The sequence below is a fragment of the Anabas testudineus genome, chromosome 16 (genome assembly GCF_900324465.2).
Source record: "Anabas testudineus chromosome 16, fAnaTes1.2, whole genome shotgun sequence".
Taxonomy (NCBI): Eukaryota; Metazoa; Chordata; class Actinopteri; order Anabantiformes; family Anabantidae; genus Anabas; species Anabas testudineus.
The window spans coordinates 11278963-11295888 of record NC_046625.1 but is presented as its reverse complement, the minus strand read 5'-3'; the positions used below and the strand labels follow the sequence as shown (position 1 = coordinate 11295888).

General features: G+C 37.9%; 2 protein-coding genes across 5 annotated transcripts in view; one reads left to right on the top strand and one right to left on the bottom strand.

Annotated features, from left to right (window-relative positions):
* Window positions 1–16926, top strand: part of adam22 (ADAM metallopeptidase domain 22) — a 52370-nt gene that overhangs the window by 16443 nt on the left and 19001 nt on the right. For all 4 annotated transcript variants that reach the window (XM_026371053.1, XM_026371050.1, XM_026371051.1 and 1 more), the window contains exons 5-6: window positions 2575–2657; window positions 6519–6582. In XM_026371053.1, coding sequence (XP_026226838.1) covers window positions 2575–2657; window positions 6519–6582 — 147 coding nt within the window. The remainder of the gene's footprint in view (window positions 1–2574; window positions 2658–6518; window positions 6583–16926) is intronic.
* cldn12 (claudin 12) lies at window positions 13355–16913 on the bottom strand. The gene is made up of 3 exons (XM_026371056.1): window positions 16772–16913; window positions 15555–15816; window positions 13355–15464 (listed from the first exon to the last, which is right to left on the bottom strand). The coding sequence occupies exons 2-3, from the start codon at window positions 15771–15773 to the stop codon at window positions 14631–14633; spliced, it is 1053 nt and encodes a 350-aa protein (XP_026226841.1). The 5' UTR covers window positions 15774–15816; window positions 16772–16913; the 3' UTR covers window positions 13355–14630.

Here is a 16926-nt window from a genome sequence, read left to right as displayed (position 1 = left end):
CACCCACTGAGGCACCACGTTATATCACATAAGTGAGGGGATTAAAATGGTCATGATTTATGTAGCTAAGTAGCAGATTAGTGACATATTAGATACTTCAGAGAATGATCCTCATTATTACACCATATAATGTATGATATGGGCACTCATAATTATGGAATTAATTACAAAAGCGATGTGTGAATTAATTCACCTTGTACTGTAGATGAATATCCAGAATAACATTATTGTTGTTTATTAATAGCTGCACTTCAGGAAGGCTAATATGAGACAAGCTCCTGTTGCTTGGCTCACTGTAGAGGTCAGAGTGTCAGTTGTAGCACAGCTGCTGCTGTGATAGGTTGACTGCAGACTTGTCTCTGCTCAGGTACTACATAAGTAGTACAAGTAGTATGTAAAACAAAATGTCATAGCAGTTCTAGCGTATTGGTTAGTTTGAGTAAAAATGCAGAAAGATTTAGTTTTACTGGTTTTACTGAAATCTGTAAGTTTAACTGTGGTTCATAAGAACATATGGTAGTTAATGCAAAATCATATTAACATACTTAATATACATACATACTTAAGACACAGCTCCATATACCATTTAAAACTTACTCACACTATTTGACTATATGACACTAGACTAATATAGTAATTGGGTTGGAATCAATTACTGGGACTTCACCACCCACACTGACCTCAATAATAATAATGAACATATAGTGGAAACTTTCTAAAAGTTCAAACACAAACTGAGAAATTGCAACCTTGTAAAAGTAGTATTCATGGCAGAGCTTCTCTATTGTATTGCATTAGATTGTACAGGTGTAGCTAATAAAGTAGCCAGTGAGTGTACATCATGTACTACATCCATTTTATATATGTATTATTCACAAACTCAATGCAGCCCTTTTTAGATTTCATATTTTAGACATTCAGAGTCAGTGTCCTACTTGCTTATCAACTGTCTGACCTTAACATTTTTATTGTGCATTGTGTTGTCCAGATCAGATGATTAATTACTCTTAGATAAGTCTAAGGAGATTACAGATCAGGTCAAATTAGCAATACACATTCTGAGGATGTGCCCACATCACTGGTTTCTTGCTTTCAAGAGAAGTGGAGCAGAAGGTTCAGGGCGTCAGGAGGAGGAGAGACATTGGGATAGTAGAGCACAGCACCACTTATAAATAGCTCTCACTCTGTCTCTTCATCTCACAGTCACTACAACTCTCTTTATCCAACCCCTTCCTTCATCTCCATCTCCATCTGAGTTTATCTGACTAAATTCCATTGTTGCGCCACAGTCATATGTTCTACCGCTGTCTTGCTTGTTTGATTTAGGCTTGTTTGTCAGTTCTGGCCATTTTGGAAGTCATAGCGTGGAAATAGACATAGAATAAACCAGGGTTAGTATGATATGCCTCTAGTTTTTTAGAATCAGACTCTAGAATGATATTTAAGAGTGAGCAGTGGAAAACACTATTAGTTAATAGTGGAAAATGTCACTATTAAAGCTCACAAATTAACATGTTATACAGTATCTTGAGTCAGGCTAGCTGTTTTCCCCTGTTTGTTTCAGCATGACAGTTCCCCCATGTAAAAAGTCGAGCCAATGAAGACATTTTCTTACTTGACACTTGACTGGCTTGCTCAGAGCCCTGACATCAACCCCTTCCAGCCAACCTCTGGGATGACTTGCAACATGGACTGCATGCCAGGCTTTATCACCCAACAACAGCGCTTGACCTTACTAACATAGTTGTGACTGAATTCAAGCGAATCCCTGCAGCCAAGTTGTAAAATCTTGTGGAAAGTCTTCCCATCGTAGTGCAGACCATTATAGCAGCATAATGACTTACTTGTAGCCAGGTAGCCTAAAACAACAGATATCTATGTTCATCCTCACACACTGGATTGTGATGAAGTCCACAGAGAAGACTGGTGGAACGAGTGGATGTAGCAATGCGTTGCTTTGCACAACATCAGACTGTACAGCAGAAATTGATCCTCTGATAAAAGCTGTGTTTCCTCAGGGAGACTGGCTTCCTGCCTAATGGCTGTTAGGCAGCAAGAAATGGACCAGGAAGAGGTGGCCTGCAGAGCACTTAGACACTTAGACATCATACACGTCTATAGAAAATAAATGTGTGTTTACACTCAAAGAAAGCAGAAGAGGCATACAGTGCACACGCATATAGAGAGAAGGAGATAAAGAGTGAAGATGAGGAATGAGAGGTTCACAGTGAACAGTGACAAAGATGGAATCAATTTTTAAAAGTGACCGATGATGCTAAGAAGGGACGACGTCACAGCGCAGTTAGCACACAAATGATGCAATATGAATGAATTAAGTTCAAAGTGCAAAATATCACACACACATAAAAGCACAATATGTGCACATATCGCATAATGCTTGCACTTGTGTGTGCAATTAAATTCTGAGTGATTTATTGCTCTGGACTATTTTCCTGATGGAATATGGAAATGAATGTAGCAAGTGGAATATTTCAGCCTGTGAGTGTATGAGACAATTTAGGAGGCAACCTCCTATATGATCTTAATATCTGTGTGTTTGTGTTTTGTTCACAGGGAGGTGAGCACTGCTACTATCAGGGAAAGGTCAGGGACATTCCTCACTCCTTTGTGGCTCTTTCATCCTGTCATGGATTACAGTAAGTACAAATATTTTGTGTATATGACTTTTTATGTGTGTGTGTGTTTTATGTTTCTGCTGCCTCTTTGTTTCCTGGTCTTGGATCTTGCTCCCACTTATCCATTAGGTCAGTGTAATTAGTTTTATCCAGCCCTTCTACATCTCCCTGCGTTTTTCGGTACACAGGTTATCATTCACGAAGACAGCTGCTGCTCAGACATCTTTTTTTATTTTCTTTCTGTTTCTCGTCTCATCTTCTCTTCTGTTTTCTTTCCTTCTTTTCCTAGTGTTGTTATTTTTAGTTTGTTCTCCAAAGCAGTGTTCTGTCAGAGAGATGGGTCATAATCATAAAACCTACTTGGAGAATTGCATATCCATTGTACATATACAGTGTATTGTGTTAGTGAATGTTACTGTGTGCAGACAATAAAACTATTGTACTTGCTTAAAAAAGCAGCTATTAATTATTAACTATAAAATATGCACATGTATCACAGTTTTTTTCACAGTTGCTTGCACACATTTCCTGAAAGAAAACATTTATTTTATTCCCAAACTGTGAATGTAAGATAAAAAACATATGCTGCTCTGGTCATACTTCTATGTATATTTAGCACTTGCTGTTTTTACATTAATTATTTAGGTGTCTTAAAAAGTAATGGTAAAAGGGAAAGAAAGCAAAGTGTATAGCACTATATCAGTAAACAAAGTCTGTGTGTTGTCCTAGTAATTAATATTTAGCTCTAATAACTGTTGAAATATAGCTGCAAGCCACAAGCAGGGTCCAAGCACATAGTCTGGCTTTATACAACAAGATTCAAGGTGTACGACCATAATTCACAAATGAGAGAAAATGTAAGATAATTGTCATTTAAGCATAGCCAAGACGTCTGTTGACATGATCTGTTTTTCCTGTAGTGGAACTGCTAAGTTTGGTGTCCCGGTGCTTTTTGTGAATGTGGAAAAAAAAAATACACAATCTGCCATTATGATGGAGACAGAGATACAACCATAATATGTCATAATATGTCCACACACACAAAGAGACAGAGAGTTAAGGGATTGTATTGGAGTCGGGGGGTTACACATTAGGAGAGAGTGTTTCCCTTATGCTTAGTCAGTTGTTTACCATAATAACAAACATCCTGTCCTCCAGACAAGAAGACCTTCAGCCAGCTGCTATTTGAGCTATTGATGTCTGACTTTTAAAAATGACTGCCAGTTCAAAATGATGTGTGTGTCATCACAGATCATGGAGGATCACGAGGGGTTTTTACCAGTTTCTTTTTACAAAATATCTCCCTTTCAGACACATCTGAGTCACTGCAGTCAACTAGTCTAAAGTCTTATTGTTCCACAGATAAAATCTTCAGATGACCTTTCAGTTTTGCTGTGTGTGAAGGATTCTGTGCAATGTTTGGATGACCTTTTTGTTTATACATCCCTTAGACACTTATGCCAAAAAAGCCATGAGGACAGTAGAGGGTTTTGTTAAAAATTACGTTTATTTTTATTATAAATACTACAATAATACAATAACCCCTCTGGGCAACATTAAAATAGCCAATCTGTCACACTGACATCTGAGGAGAAGTTGGATTCTGATACATTATTCCATTTAGTGATGAATAAAACAACGAAAAACGCTTTCTAGGAGTTTGGGGGGTTTTTTATTGCTTTTTTTGAATGTGGAAAGAAATACACAATATGACATTATGATGGAGGCAGTGATACACCCATAATATGTCCTCCACACACTCATACTTGTGTGAGTTCACACACACAGAAACAGAGGGAGTTAAGGGATTGTACTGGTGTCGGGGGGTTAGACATTAGGAGAGAGTGTTTCCCTTATGCTTAGTCAGGTGTTTACCATAATACCAACATCCTGCTCTCTATTCTTTCCGTCTCTCTTCTCAAACACACACACACACACATACATATACACTCCTGTCTCTCTTAAATACACACGAACACATGCACACACACACACACACTCAGAAACTTTACCCTGCAATGCAATAGGCTATTAGCTCTACACAGAGCAATAGTGCTGCATTCATCATATGAGACATGGACAACTCACTATTGACTCAGGTTCCTGTTTAAAGTATCATTCAAGTTCTGTGCATCCGACTAAAATGGAAACATGATTGAAAAACGATTAGACTAAACATCAGGTGGAAAGTACCTTTACTCACATGCTGTACCTTTGAAGTGTTTTTTTAGATACTTGTGCTTAACTTGATTATTTACATTTTATGTTAATTTAACTTTTACTCCCCTACTGTGCATGGAAAGTTTTTTTTTTAATTATTTACTCTACACAATTTATTTGACATGATTTAGTTTAGCTTTGTGAATTTAAATTCTTATAATTAAGTATAATAACCTATTAAATTGTGATATACATTAATGGATTAACTACCTGGCAGTTAATAAATTAGATAAAATGAGCTCTGGCTTAGCCAGCTGTGCTGTTTTCACTCCCCACTAAGTCTGTGTTGATATGTTATATTTTGTATAGTCTTAAACCTTAGACACTGTAGCATGCCTTGTGATCTGTTGTAATTTGGTGGTATAGAAATAAAATTGAGTGCAATTGATGAGTGAACAACGCTCCAGTTAAGATCTCCTTTTAGTGTATAACAACACGTTGAACAAGACCAAACAGTTTCTTTTGGACACATTCAGCACTTAGAGCCCAGCATTTTTTGCATTGTAGTTATATTTGTGTGCATCTGGTAAATACATATACAGTACTTATGTTCTTTTAGCTCTGCTCTTGGTCTCCACCTTAACGTCCAGGGAAAATATCCAGCTCTGTATAATCTGCTGTTAAGTGCAATGTTGGACCAGAATGCAGGGCATTAAAGGTGAAATCTGTGGGTTGATGCCAAAGAGAGGCCGAAAAGAAGCTTAGAGAATTGGAAGAGAAAGGACAGATTGTATGTACAGTATTTGCAGAAGGGTAAAGCCTTCTGACTTTACAGTTTGACCCAACCAATCTCCTAAAAGCTTCAGATAAAGTTGATTAATGGATGATGTTCTTTTATGTGCACATGTGCGCATGCAGGTGGAGACAAGAAGACCTTCAGCCAGCTCCTATTTGAGCTATTGATGTATGACTTTTAAAAATGACTGCCAGTTAAAAATGATTTGTGTGTCATCACAGATCATGGAGGATCATGAGGGGTTGTACCAGTTTTTTTTTTTTACAAAATATCTCCCTTTCAGACACATCTGAGTCACTGTCGACAACTAGTCTAAAGTCTTATTGTTCCACAGATAAAATCCTCAGATGACCTTTCAGTTTTGCTGTGTGTGAAGGATTCTGTGAAATGTTTGGATGACCTTTTGTTTTATACATCCCTTGGACACTTATGCCAAAAAAGCCATGAGGACAGTAGAGGGTTTTGTTAAAAATTACGTTTATTTTTATTATAAATACTACAATAATACAATAACCCCTCTGGGCAACATTAAAATGGCCAATCTGTCAGTCTGTTACCATAATACCGAACGTGTGTGTCATCACAGATCATGGAGGATCATGAGGAGTTGTACCAATTTTGTTTACAAAATACCTCCCTTTCAGACACATCTGAGTCACTGCGGTCAACTATTTCAAAGTTTTATTGTTACATTATCATGCATCCAAGCCATGAGTAGATTTTTTTTTTATTGCATTTTGGTCATTATTCTGACAAAGACTACAATAATACAATAACCCACCTGGGCAACATTAAAATGGCCAATCTGTCACACTGGCCACTGAGGAGGTGTTGGATTCAGATACATTATTCCATTTAGTGATGAATAAAACAACAGAAATTGGTGCTGATATGTGCTCTCTCCCCTCCCCGTGTCTCTCTTTCAGTGGGATGTTTTTCGATGGCAATCACACCTACATGATTGAACCTGGAGGACAGGGCAGCAGCAATGTAAGTACCCTTACATGAAAAAGTATGTACTTTGTAGGCGCTGGTGCAGGTTCTTCTAAAGGGGAGTTATTATAATTGTTAATCAACAGAAGATTATTTGGCAACTGATTGTTTTCTTTTGAAAAAAAAATTGTTTATTATTATTTTTCAAGAGTACAAATAAAAAAAACTAAAATAATGTGGTATGTAATCCTTTAAATAATACTTTTTTAAAGAACATTTTGATTTTATTACAGCACTTAGTCTTCTTAGGTAGGAGTCTGAAAGCATGGCACATCTTGACTTGGTAATATTTTTCACTCTTATTTGCAAAAACACTAAAAACATCTGTCAGATTGCGAGGGCATCTCCTGTGCACAGCCCTCTTCAGATTACCTCACAGATTCTAAATTGGATTCAGGTCTGGCCCATTTCAAAACTTCAATAATTTTCTGGTGAAGCCAGATTTTGTTGATTTGGATCTATGCTTTGGGTTGTTGTTATACTGAAACATTTAGTTCCTCTTCATCTTCAGGTATCTAGCAGAAGCCTGAAGGTTTTGTACTAATATTGACTGGTATATGGAACTATTCATAATCCCCACATTTTCCCACATGCTTTTAGGAGGCTTCAAATGTGTTTTTGCTAAATTTAGCCAGGCTTGGATGTTTTTCCGTCTTGCCACCCTACCCCATAGCCCTTATATCTGAATAATACTGGATATTGTTGTCACATGTACTGTGTCACATCCAGTACTTGCCAGAAATTCCTGAAGGTCCATTAATGTTGCCGGAGGCCTCTTGGCAGCCTCCCTGACCAGTTTTCTTCTCGTCTTTTCATCAATTTTGGAGGGACATTCAGTTATTTGTAATGTCACTGTTGAGCCTCTGTTATAAGAGGGTGTACACACTTATGCAACCACATGCAACCCATATCCACAGTACTAAGGTTTAGTACTCTCCTTTGATATATTGGTTAGTATCTATCAGATGTTTAATGTCATAATTTTTCTGTATTTCTGACATATTAAAGACACAGCAATTAATCCATGAATTGACAAAATAATCAGGAGATTATTATAACAAAACTGAGCATTTGCTGTATATGTACAGGAGAGCAATAATGGGGTTCAGTATCTTGCTCAAAGACACTTTGACATGTAGCCTGGAGGTGCTAAGGATTGAGTCATGTACCCTGCATTTAGGGGGCTACACTGTTTGCTAGTTGGGAAATATTTGGCTAAAAGACTGTGTGCACAGCAGATAATACATAGAATAGTTATTATCCATACATGTGTCAGTAATTGTTGAGAAAAAACCTGGATCTGTTACAGATCCCACTTTTCTTAATGAGGCCTGAGTGTGGCACACAGGTCTCAGGACAGAGGGATTTGCTGGGCTACAGGCCAGAGGACAGCAGAACAGACTGCTAATTAGATAATAACAATTACAGGCATTCTGGTCAGAACAAAAGGACAGATCTGAGACTGTCTAAAGCCACCTTAAGCATAAGTGAACAGCCACTGATACTCTGATATGTGAGAGAGAGAGAGAGAGAGAGAGAGAGTGTGTGTGTGTGTGTGTGTGTGTGTGTGTGTGTGTGTGTGTGTGTGTGTGTGTGTGTGTGTGTGTGTGTGTGTGTGTGTGTGTGTGTGTGTTTGACTTTCTTGCTCTAATTAAAATGTCCTGACAAAATGTGTGTCTGATGTTAATCAGTAAGGGGACAAAAGGAGACAATATAGAGAGGTCAGGGGCTTGTGTGGACATTTGCATATGACACATGGATGTGGTAGTAGCGCTGAACTGGCATACATGAGTAAGATTAATAAAGACGTTTTTAATAATAATTAAATGACAATAAGCCAGGTACAGCCTTATAGAAGCGGAGCAAGAAGGATAAAAACACAATAGCTGGTAAAATAATTGTAATTACATTAGTAGTAATTTTATTGTCTGAAGTGAAACTGTGAAAAAGAGGAAACAATTAGTTTGTAATGGTTTGCATTGTAATTGCCATATCACAGTAATATAATAATGAAAAGAAGAGTACATTTGAAGTTAATAAAATCAATAGAGCATTTTGAATGTGAAATTGAAGAAAAATAAGAAGAATAGAAGACAGAACTGTTGGGTTTATTTCTGTCATTTTGTCTTTATCCCTCTCTCTTCTTCATCTCTCTTCTGCCTCCATCACTCTTCTCCAGCGTTTATTGGAAAGTCTGAATTATTCAAGAAATAAGAAAGAGACAGTGAGCGAGATATTTTGACTAAAGGCAATGCTGCAGCACTCCTCTTCGGAGTATCTTAGTCACCTTTTTTGGTTGTACACGTACACACACAGTGATGTAAAATACACATAAAAATTGCAAGAGATTCTCCACTAGTTTCATTTTTGTATGTATGTCCAGTAAAAAAATTCTAGTTCTATATAAAACTTTAAAAATACAGCTAAAGCATCAGCTTTTGTCACATACAGTATATAACACTAAGAAAAAGTAATTGATTTTACTTACAGACAACATTTCAAATAAATTTTGCACTGAATAAAAGACCTTTTTATGTTACAAGGGCTGGGGGGACTCTTGTCCAGTAACTCAGAAATACATTTTATATATTTTAGTTTTAATTTTGGTAAACAATGAAATATTATATGACAGCAGAGGAACAGATTGTCTCTATAACTCAGATGACACTAGTAAAACAATTCCTTTCAAAGTGCAATTTTGAGATATCTGAACTTTACTTAATTGTTTTAGCCCATATTATTCTCATCTTATATTTATCTAACAGCTCTGGTTACTTTACAAGTGCAGATTTTTCATAGAAAACATAAAGGCTGGTTTATTAATAGTTAAAAGGAGCCATACTGACTTTATTGATAGGATTATTGAGAGACCTTTGATTACACATATTTATATTGTGATACTCAGTGGTAGAGCTGGTATTGGCTTAATATTGTTGGGACAGCTCTACCCTCGTGCCCAGCGGTGACTGTCAGTTTGTCAGCACTGAGCTCTGGATGTCTGCTCCCCATGGGGAATGGTCCACATTTACTGTCTCTCCTGCTTCTCTCGGTGCATCTCTGTCTCTATTGCACTCACAGCCTATGTATCTCTTTATCTTTTTGACATGTACTCAGTCTTTCGTACAACTTTTGTTTGACTGGCGCACAGATGTCTGCTGCGACAACATCTCCATGTGTTCTATGAATCAACACAAAGAAAATAGCTCATTCTGAGTTTTAGTAACTTGTATGCTCAGTCATTTGCTTGTTATATGCTGAATCAACCACATATCACTCTTTATAAAACACCTTTTAGTCAATCCTCGAGCCTTGAAATGCACCCCTTATACTAGATGTTCATCTGTTGAAATTGATAGAAAACCTCACGATCAGATGGAGGTGGTGTATTGGGATAGAGAGTCGGCATGGCTCCTGTTCGCCATATGGTAAATCCATCTGTCCCTCTCCTGCCAAGCCAGAAAAAGTTACACAGGACAGTAACTAATCATGTTCTGAACACACTGCACTTGTCACCTCACCTTTTCCGGCTGAACTGGTTTTAAAGTGTCTTATTTAAAATAAATTATTTAAACAGGCTTCAGTACGAGCTGCAGTTTTGAGCAAAACAAAGCACCAAATTTAAATTTCACATGCTAAGATGTGATGCTCAAGAGTGCTACTGTATGTGGCTGACAAATCTTGCACTTCTGACTGTGTGAGTGTGTGCACATAGTCACCCCACTTGGAGGGTGGATGTGTGATGGTAGTTTGCATATGCAGAAAATACCATATGTTCAGGCCTATTGTTGGACAGTACATATATACAATTTTTTGGACACCTTTAAAACCCCACCTGCACCTCAGGGCCTTTGTGACTACATCTCAACAACTCCTCTGTATTTACCTAAGGTGGACTGAGATAAAATATAGTGCTTTGTTTTTTATTTATTTAATTTTTGCCTACTCTATGAAGGCTAAAAACCAAAGACAAATCAGTATTATTATATTTTGAATAAACAATTAGTCTGTGAATTAATTAGGGGATAGGGGACAGAACATTATTTACCTTTTACGATCAGCGATTAATTGCTCAGGTCATTTAAGGCAAGCAGCAAACTTTTAGTGAGGAAAGGTTAAAGAATCACCAAAATAAATCTCTGGAGAGTGTTGATGTCTGCACAAATGACCTTAATTCATGCAGGAGTTAATGAGATCAATTTTGCAGGAATTGTTTTAATGTAGATTCAACTTGAATATCTCATCATCATAGACTGTTGGTATCTTGGCATTTCCATAAAACATTCCCAGACGTCCCATCTGTGATGCCCATAAGTACTCTGCATTTTTATTGCTGCAGGCTTCAGATCCTGGAGATCTGACCAGGACAAGATGAGGAGAGGCTGCAGATACTGTCCTCACTTATTGGGGGGTGGGGAGTTGAAGGCTGAAAAGAGGGATGTGTTTTGGTGGTGAGGGGTGGCAGGTTGTAGGGTGGAGAGTGTTTGGATTAGGTGCCAAGAAGAGTTTTTTTTTTTTTTTTTTTTTTGCTATGCTAGCACAAACTGGGAATCGATTTCTTTTTTAAGGGTGTCTCCCTGTGGCCTCAAGCCAACTTCATGTTACTAAACCAGGATGAGTTCATTCACACATGCAGAGAGAGAGAGAGAGAATGAAAAGCATGTTACCCCTCCCTACTTTATATTCATGAGCCAGCAGTCTGTGTCTGAGGTACCATCTCCCATGGCAACCCAGGCACCACCCCCATCTCTTTGTAGCAGGACATATGAAAGCCATCTGTGTTTAGACCCTTAATCGCACATACCCTGCAGAGTCTATATGCTGTGTGTGTATTTTAGAACTGAAATGATTGGCTGGGAGTGATGATCAGGGGAACAAAGAAGCACCGGTCAAGAAAAAAAAAAAAAAAGCTTGATTACAAGTATTTCAGCAGTAAGTGCTCCAAAAAGGATGGATTATACTGTGCTATATCATACTCCTCTTTTGATTAAGGTTTTAAAAATCATCAGCCATTAAACATGAAACAGCCACATCAAAGAAGATTTGGTTCCATCTGTGAGTGTTGCAATTTAGTCTCGTGGCTGTTAATTTAGCTGCTCAGTCCATTTGGGCTACATCAAAGATAAGACAAAACACTGGAGTACTGAAAGCTGCGTTTTAATAGAGCGCTCACTTTTCTTAATTGGCTCCAGTTTTTCTCTAGAGTATGTGTAATAATAATTTAAATAATTCAAATATTTATCCACAGAGAAGGTCATAGTCCAGGGCAACGAGTTTATCTTCTCAAAGTTGCTTTTGCACTGTTTTATTGATGGTGCAGTGACATTGGGTTCAGCATTTCAACACTGTGCAACTGTGAAGACTACAAAAGTATTGGTTCTAGGCCAAAGAAAGGCAAATCAATACTATTATTATTTCATTTTTCAGTGAGATGTACTATTACAGTGCCATTACAGTAATGTTACATTTTTAATAGTACATCAGTTCCACTTTGTGCATCTCAAATATAGTAATATAATAATAGATTTGCAGCTTTTCTTTACTTTTTATTATTTTAAAATGAATATATTTGAGTTTTGTGCTGTTGTTGGATAAAACCAGCATTTTAAAGACTCAATTTAAGGGCAGTTGTTGTTATTCTAGAAATGATCAAAAATTTATTACATTTTATAGGCTAAACAGTTGATCAATCAAAAGAGGAATTGGTAATGAAAGTAATTGTTAGTTGCAGCCTTTACATTATATGTTCACTACTGCATTACATGTTTGCCCTACATTTGGTAACCTGGTTTTAGTTTAGAAAAGTTTAGTTTAGTTTAGAAAACTATACTTATATCAGTTTAGTTTAGCTGCAGTGCTACTGCTTTCTTGTGCAGTTCCGTCTACGTACTTCTTACATATTAAATATCTTTACACCTGCTTATGAATTATTGAGTCTGAACAGGTCCACACAGTCCAGGACTAGATTTTTGGCTCATTAGGCAAAGCTAACAGAAGAACAACCATCTAAAGTCTGTGATGAAAATGTAAAATAAACCAATAGGGTGTTGATGGTATAGATGTAACCTTAATGTCTTGTAAGCAACTTTAATTTTGCTCAATTAAGTAATAATAAATGAATTAAATTCTGACATTTCATGAAGATAATGTACGTTTCTGGGAAGTAATAACATCAGTTTCAGTCTATTTCTTGGGCCAATTCAGTCGAATTCTCTTCTTAATAGTGAAAAAAATGTTGCAGAAGGTCTTAATAAAAATCATACAAAAGGGCGGCAAAAAGTGTGTTCAAAAGTGACTTAGGTCTATTGACATAGAAAAAGGCCAATATACCGAGACACATCTGGATAATGTCTAAAAAGCTGATTTTTGGGAACCCTTTAAATATGTAACATGTTGTCTGTACCCCTCCCATGGCAGAGTGTAATTGGTCTTATTTCTTCATCTAACTCCAAAAAACCCCCTTTATCTGCCACCTGGAGGACCTGTAATGAGGCCATACTCAATTATTTTACCGCCTGTAGGTTTGATCTTCTTCCATTTATGGCCACATTCACACAAGTGCCTCCATCTGTCGGACACTTCTTAGAAACCATACTACATATCATGCAGTGGCATATACACATAACAACTGGGAAACCCCCGGCTCTCTCTACTGATAAGACTGATCTCTCCTCCTCCTCACCTGCACAGAACACATTTTCTGCAGCACATAACAGTATTTAATTGAATAATTCTGAGTACATATTCATGTGAATTAGAACACACCCTCCAATAATAGTTAATTATTTTTTATATTAATAAAAATTACAACTCATTTCTACAACACAATTCTTTAGTAAACTGGATATGTGGAGACATAACCAGCTGAATCTATCATAAGAGGAGGTACACATAGATGTATACAGATTTTCTTCAGATTTTTGTTTTAATAAAACAAAAACATGACAGTGTAGCAAAACAAGTTTCAAAGCACAACAGAAAAAAATAAAATACATTTTCACATAGTCATCTGGTGATTCAGCTGATTTACTATTAATCATAATCAGCTGACAAACCGAAGAGATGATCAGCACTCTCATTCCTGTCATTTCTGTTAGCCAATAAAGTCCAAAATAAAAATGTAACAGTGACAAATTCTGTGTCATGACATGACATGTAACACAATCAACAGATTTAGTGCCATCTTTTTGACAAATAGAAAACATAAACGTTACAGTGAGTGATTAAGTAGTGTGTTAGAGGTCCTACATATATTTAAACAAAATCAATTAAAGGCAATGTAAACTTTCGCAGCATTCACATAATTAGTGCATTTAAAACTAACACAGCTGCTCTTTTTAGGGCACTGTGATATTATGAGCAATTTATATTTCATAACAGATACAAAAAATAAAAATAAGAAAATTTAGTAGTTAGTAGTTTATCTACTTAGTGACACAGAATTAAAAGTTAGTGACAGTGTGTTTATTCAGTAGTGTTAACAGAAGGCCTCCAAACAGTAAGCTGTGGACTCAATAGTGTAAAATCAGCAGAAATGTTTAATTGTCACAGGCAAGCTGTCTTTTGGCAGGAAGCTTAAGGGTTTTCGGGATCTCAGGTCTGAGTGGGAATGTATCTAAAGTTACCTACCAAATGCTAGTAACTGTTTGCTTCTAGATAATAAGTTGGTCTATTGGTCATTTCACCAATTGAGGTGCTCCTGTCTAGTGGTCCTGCACGGTTTATAAAATAATAACAAAAGACTGACAAACTCTTTTCTGCCCTTTCTAAAATGCTAATCAGAATACAAAGCTGTTTGCACCAGTGCTTTAGTAATCTTTGTTTCAAAGCAAATGTCATCCTTCATTTAGAACCTCCGGGGGTCTTTTATTCTATAATCAGCACTTCACAGATTTAGACTGACTGAATTTTTAAAACTATCTCTCTGGAGGCTGTAAATGGTGCTCATGTTATTAACTTTCATCTATCATAGTCTATTAGTTTTATCAGTGGTGACGTCATGGTGGTATGAGGACACATAGCTTCAGTATGCTGAGGTTATAGCCTCTCTAGTCTCCCTGTGTCAGCACAGGAATGTCAATCTCTATGGCAGACATCCGTGAGCGGGTGGAGTAGCGGTGGCCTGCGTAACTAGATGCATAGCCCTGTGAAGGAGCGTAGATTTGCGAGGGTGCGTAACTCTGTGAGGCAGCATAGCTCTGTGAGGGAGCATAGCTATAGGGCTGGGCCCCTCCCACTTCTGACCCATACCCATCAGGATGAGAAATCTGAGACATGTACACCTGGGGTGGTGCAGGAGCAATCACACTTTGTGCATAACCCTGGGGGGCCACATAAGGCTGTGTGTCAATCACCGTGGGAGGGTTGAGGACCTGCGGTGGAAAGGGCTGAGGAGCATAAACTGGGGAAGGAGGATATCCGTTGGCAGTGAGCGGCTGGGTGGATACAGAGTTTGGCATGTTGGGCAGAGGCAACCAGAAGGGTGAAGGCAACTTCTTACACATACAGTACCACATGAACATTAACAGTGCGGCTAGCATCAGCCCCCCAGAGCAGCCTATTGACACATATACTGCAAACCCATTAGAGAAAATGTTGTCATATCTGATATTCAACTCCTTGGTACGAAACAAGAACCACACTGATGGTGCAATGGCAATAGCTCCACCCAGGAACAAGAACATCCCGGCCACCAGGTGACAGCCTGCACTGTTGACCAGGAATCTGAGAGTTTTAATGTCCGGTTCTGGCTTGTCTGAGCAACAGCAGGTCTTACACATCCCAGCCATGCACAGCAGCAAAGCTAGAGAGCCGAGTAGCAGTCCTGCAGGCAGACAGAACTGCAGTATCCTTAAGTCCAACTGGTCCACTTTAGAGTACCACTGAAAATGTAAGAAAGCATAATTGGTGTCAGTACTATTGAGAACAGATAGGATAAAATCAGAAGTACAAAAGATATTTATCAATAATACCTCTGAATCATAGTAGTAGCATCCTGAATAGCCATCCTGTTTTACACATTTAGCCCACAGCCCGTCATATACGCTGACATTCTTGGCATTGCGATTAAATGTAACAAGTCTCGTTACACGCCACTGTGGGATTAAAGCTGCCACAGCAATCCCTCCCACACACACCAAGGCTACGAGGAAGGCAAAAGCAGTGGTGGCATGGATATCCCGGCATGACATGGTTGTTTGGTGTTGTCAGGAACTGAGGCCACAACGAACGTTCCTGTGTGAACAAATAAAGCAAAGGAACCAGACAAAAAGAAAGATGTGGTCAGTGTAGTTGGAATGAGTAGGAACATAAAATTATTTTAATAATTTATCTGTATACAAAACTCCTGATGTTGGGAAAATGCATAGTTACAGAAATGTATCTGAATGACCCCATTACAAGTAGTGAAGAAAGCTTAACTGTGCCACAGACTGACCTAACACTGGCCACCCCCCAGTATATCTATTCACCACAGTGTGTGACTGACCCAATATCTGCTGTCCCTGAGAAACAATGGTCTAATTTCATTAGCAAACAAAGTCGGGATGACTTGATGGCTGAGGCTCCAGAGCAAGAGTGTCTATACTGCAGTGCATTACACAGACTGTACAGCTTCACAATACACAATTGAATTAGATGCTTAACCTTTATTTCGGTGACAGCATGCAGCAGTGACTGACTGTGGCTTTGTGGAAACTTCATCTCAAAGAACATATATAAAGGCTTGAATATAATGAATTCATTCAAGACCAATTTTGCGATTAACTTTACACTACAGCTAATAACGTTATTTAGGAATACATTAGTATACTATTATATTATTAACATTAGTTATTAGTTAACTGGTATGACATTTTACTATTAATATTAGCCTAGCCAGTCAAGCTAGCTAATTATGTGGGTAGTTTAACCAGCTACCGTCAGCTAAATATTATGTACAATTCATTAATACCCGTGTTTGTATATCAACGATTGTTTTGGTCATTAGACAGATTCCCAGAATACTAAGGTATTGAACAAGTAATGCATTAAACGAATAGATTCATAATCGTAACTTGTCTGTAGCACGATCGGTAACATTAGCCGGCTAGCTGATGCTAAGCGTTAGCTAGCTTTAGAGCTACCTGTTGCGTCCCCTCAAAGTTAAGGTCTATTACGGTAACGGTGTGTTTACCATACATTACAGTACCTTATTTTTCTCCAGCAGTTCGGTCGTTTTTACAGCGAAGAAGGTGACATTTCAGCCGGTTCCTCCTTTACACGCCTAAACTGAAGCTGTTTCTATAAAGTACAGTAGTTGGTGTTGATCTCATAGTCAACAGGATGTGGCCTCGGACCTGTCTG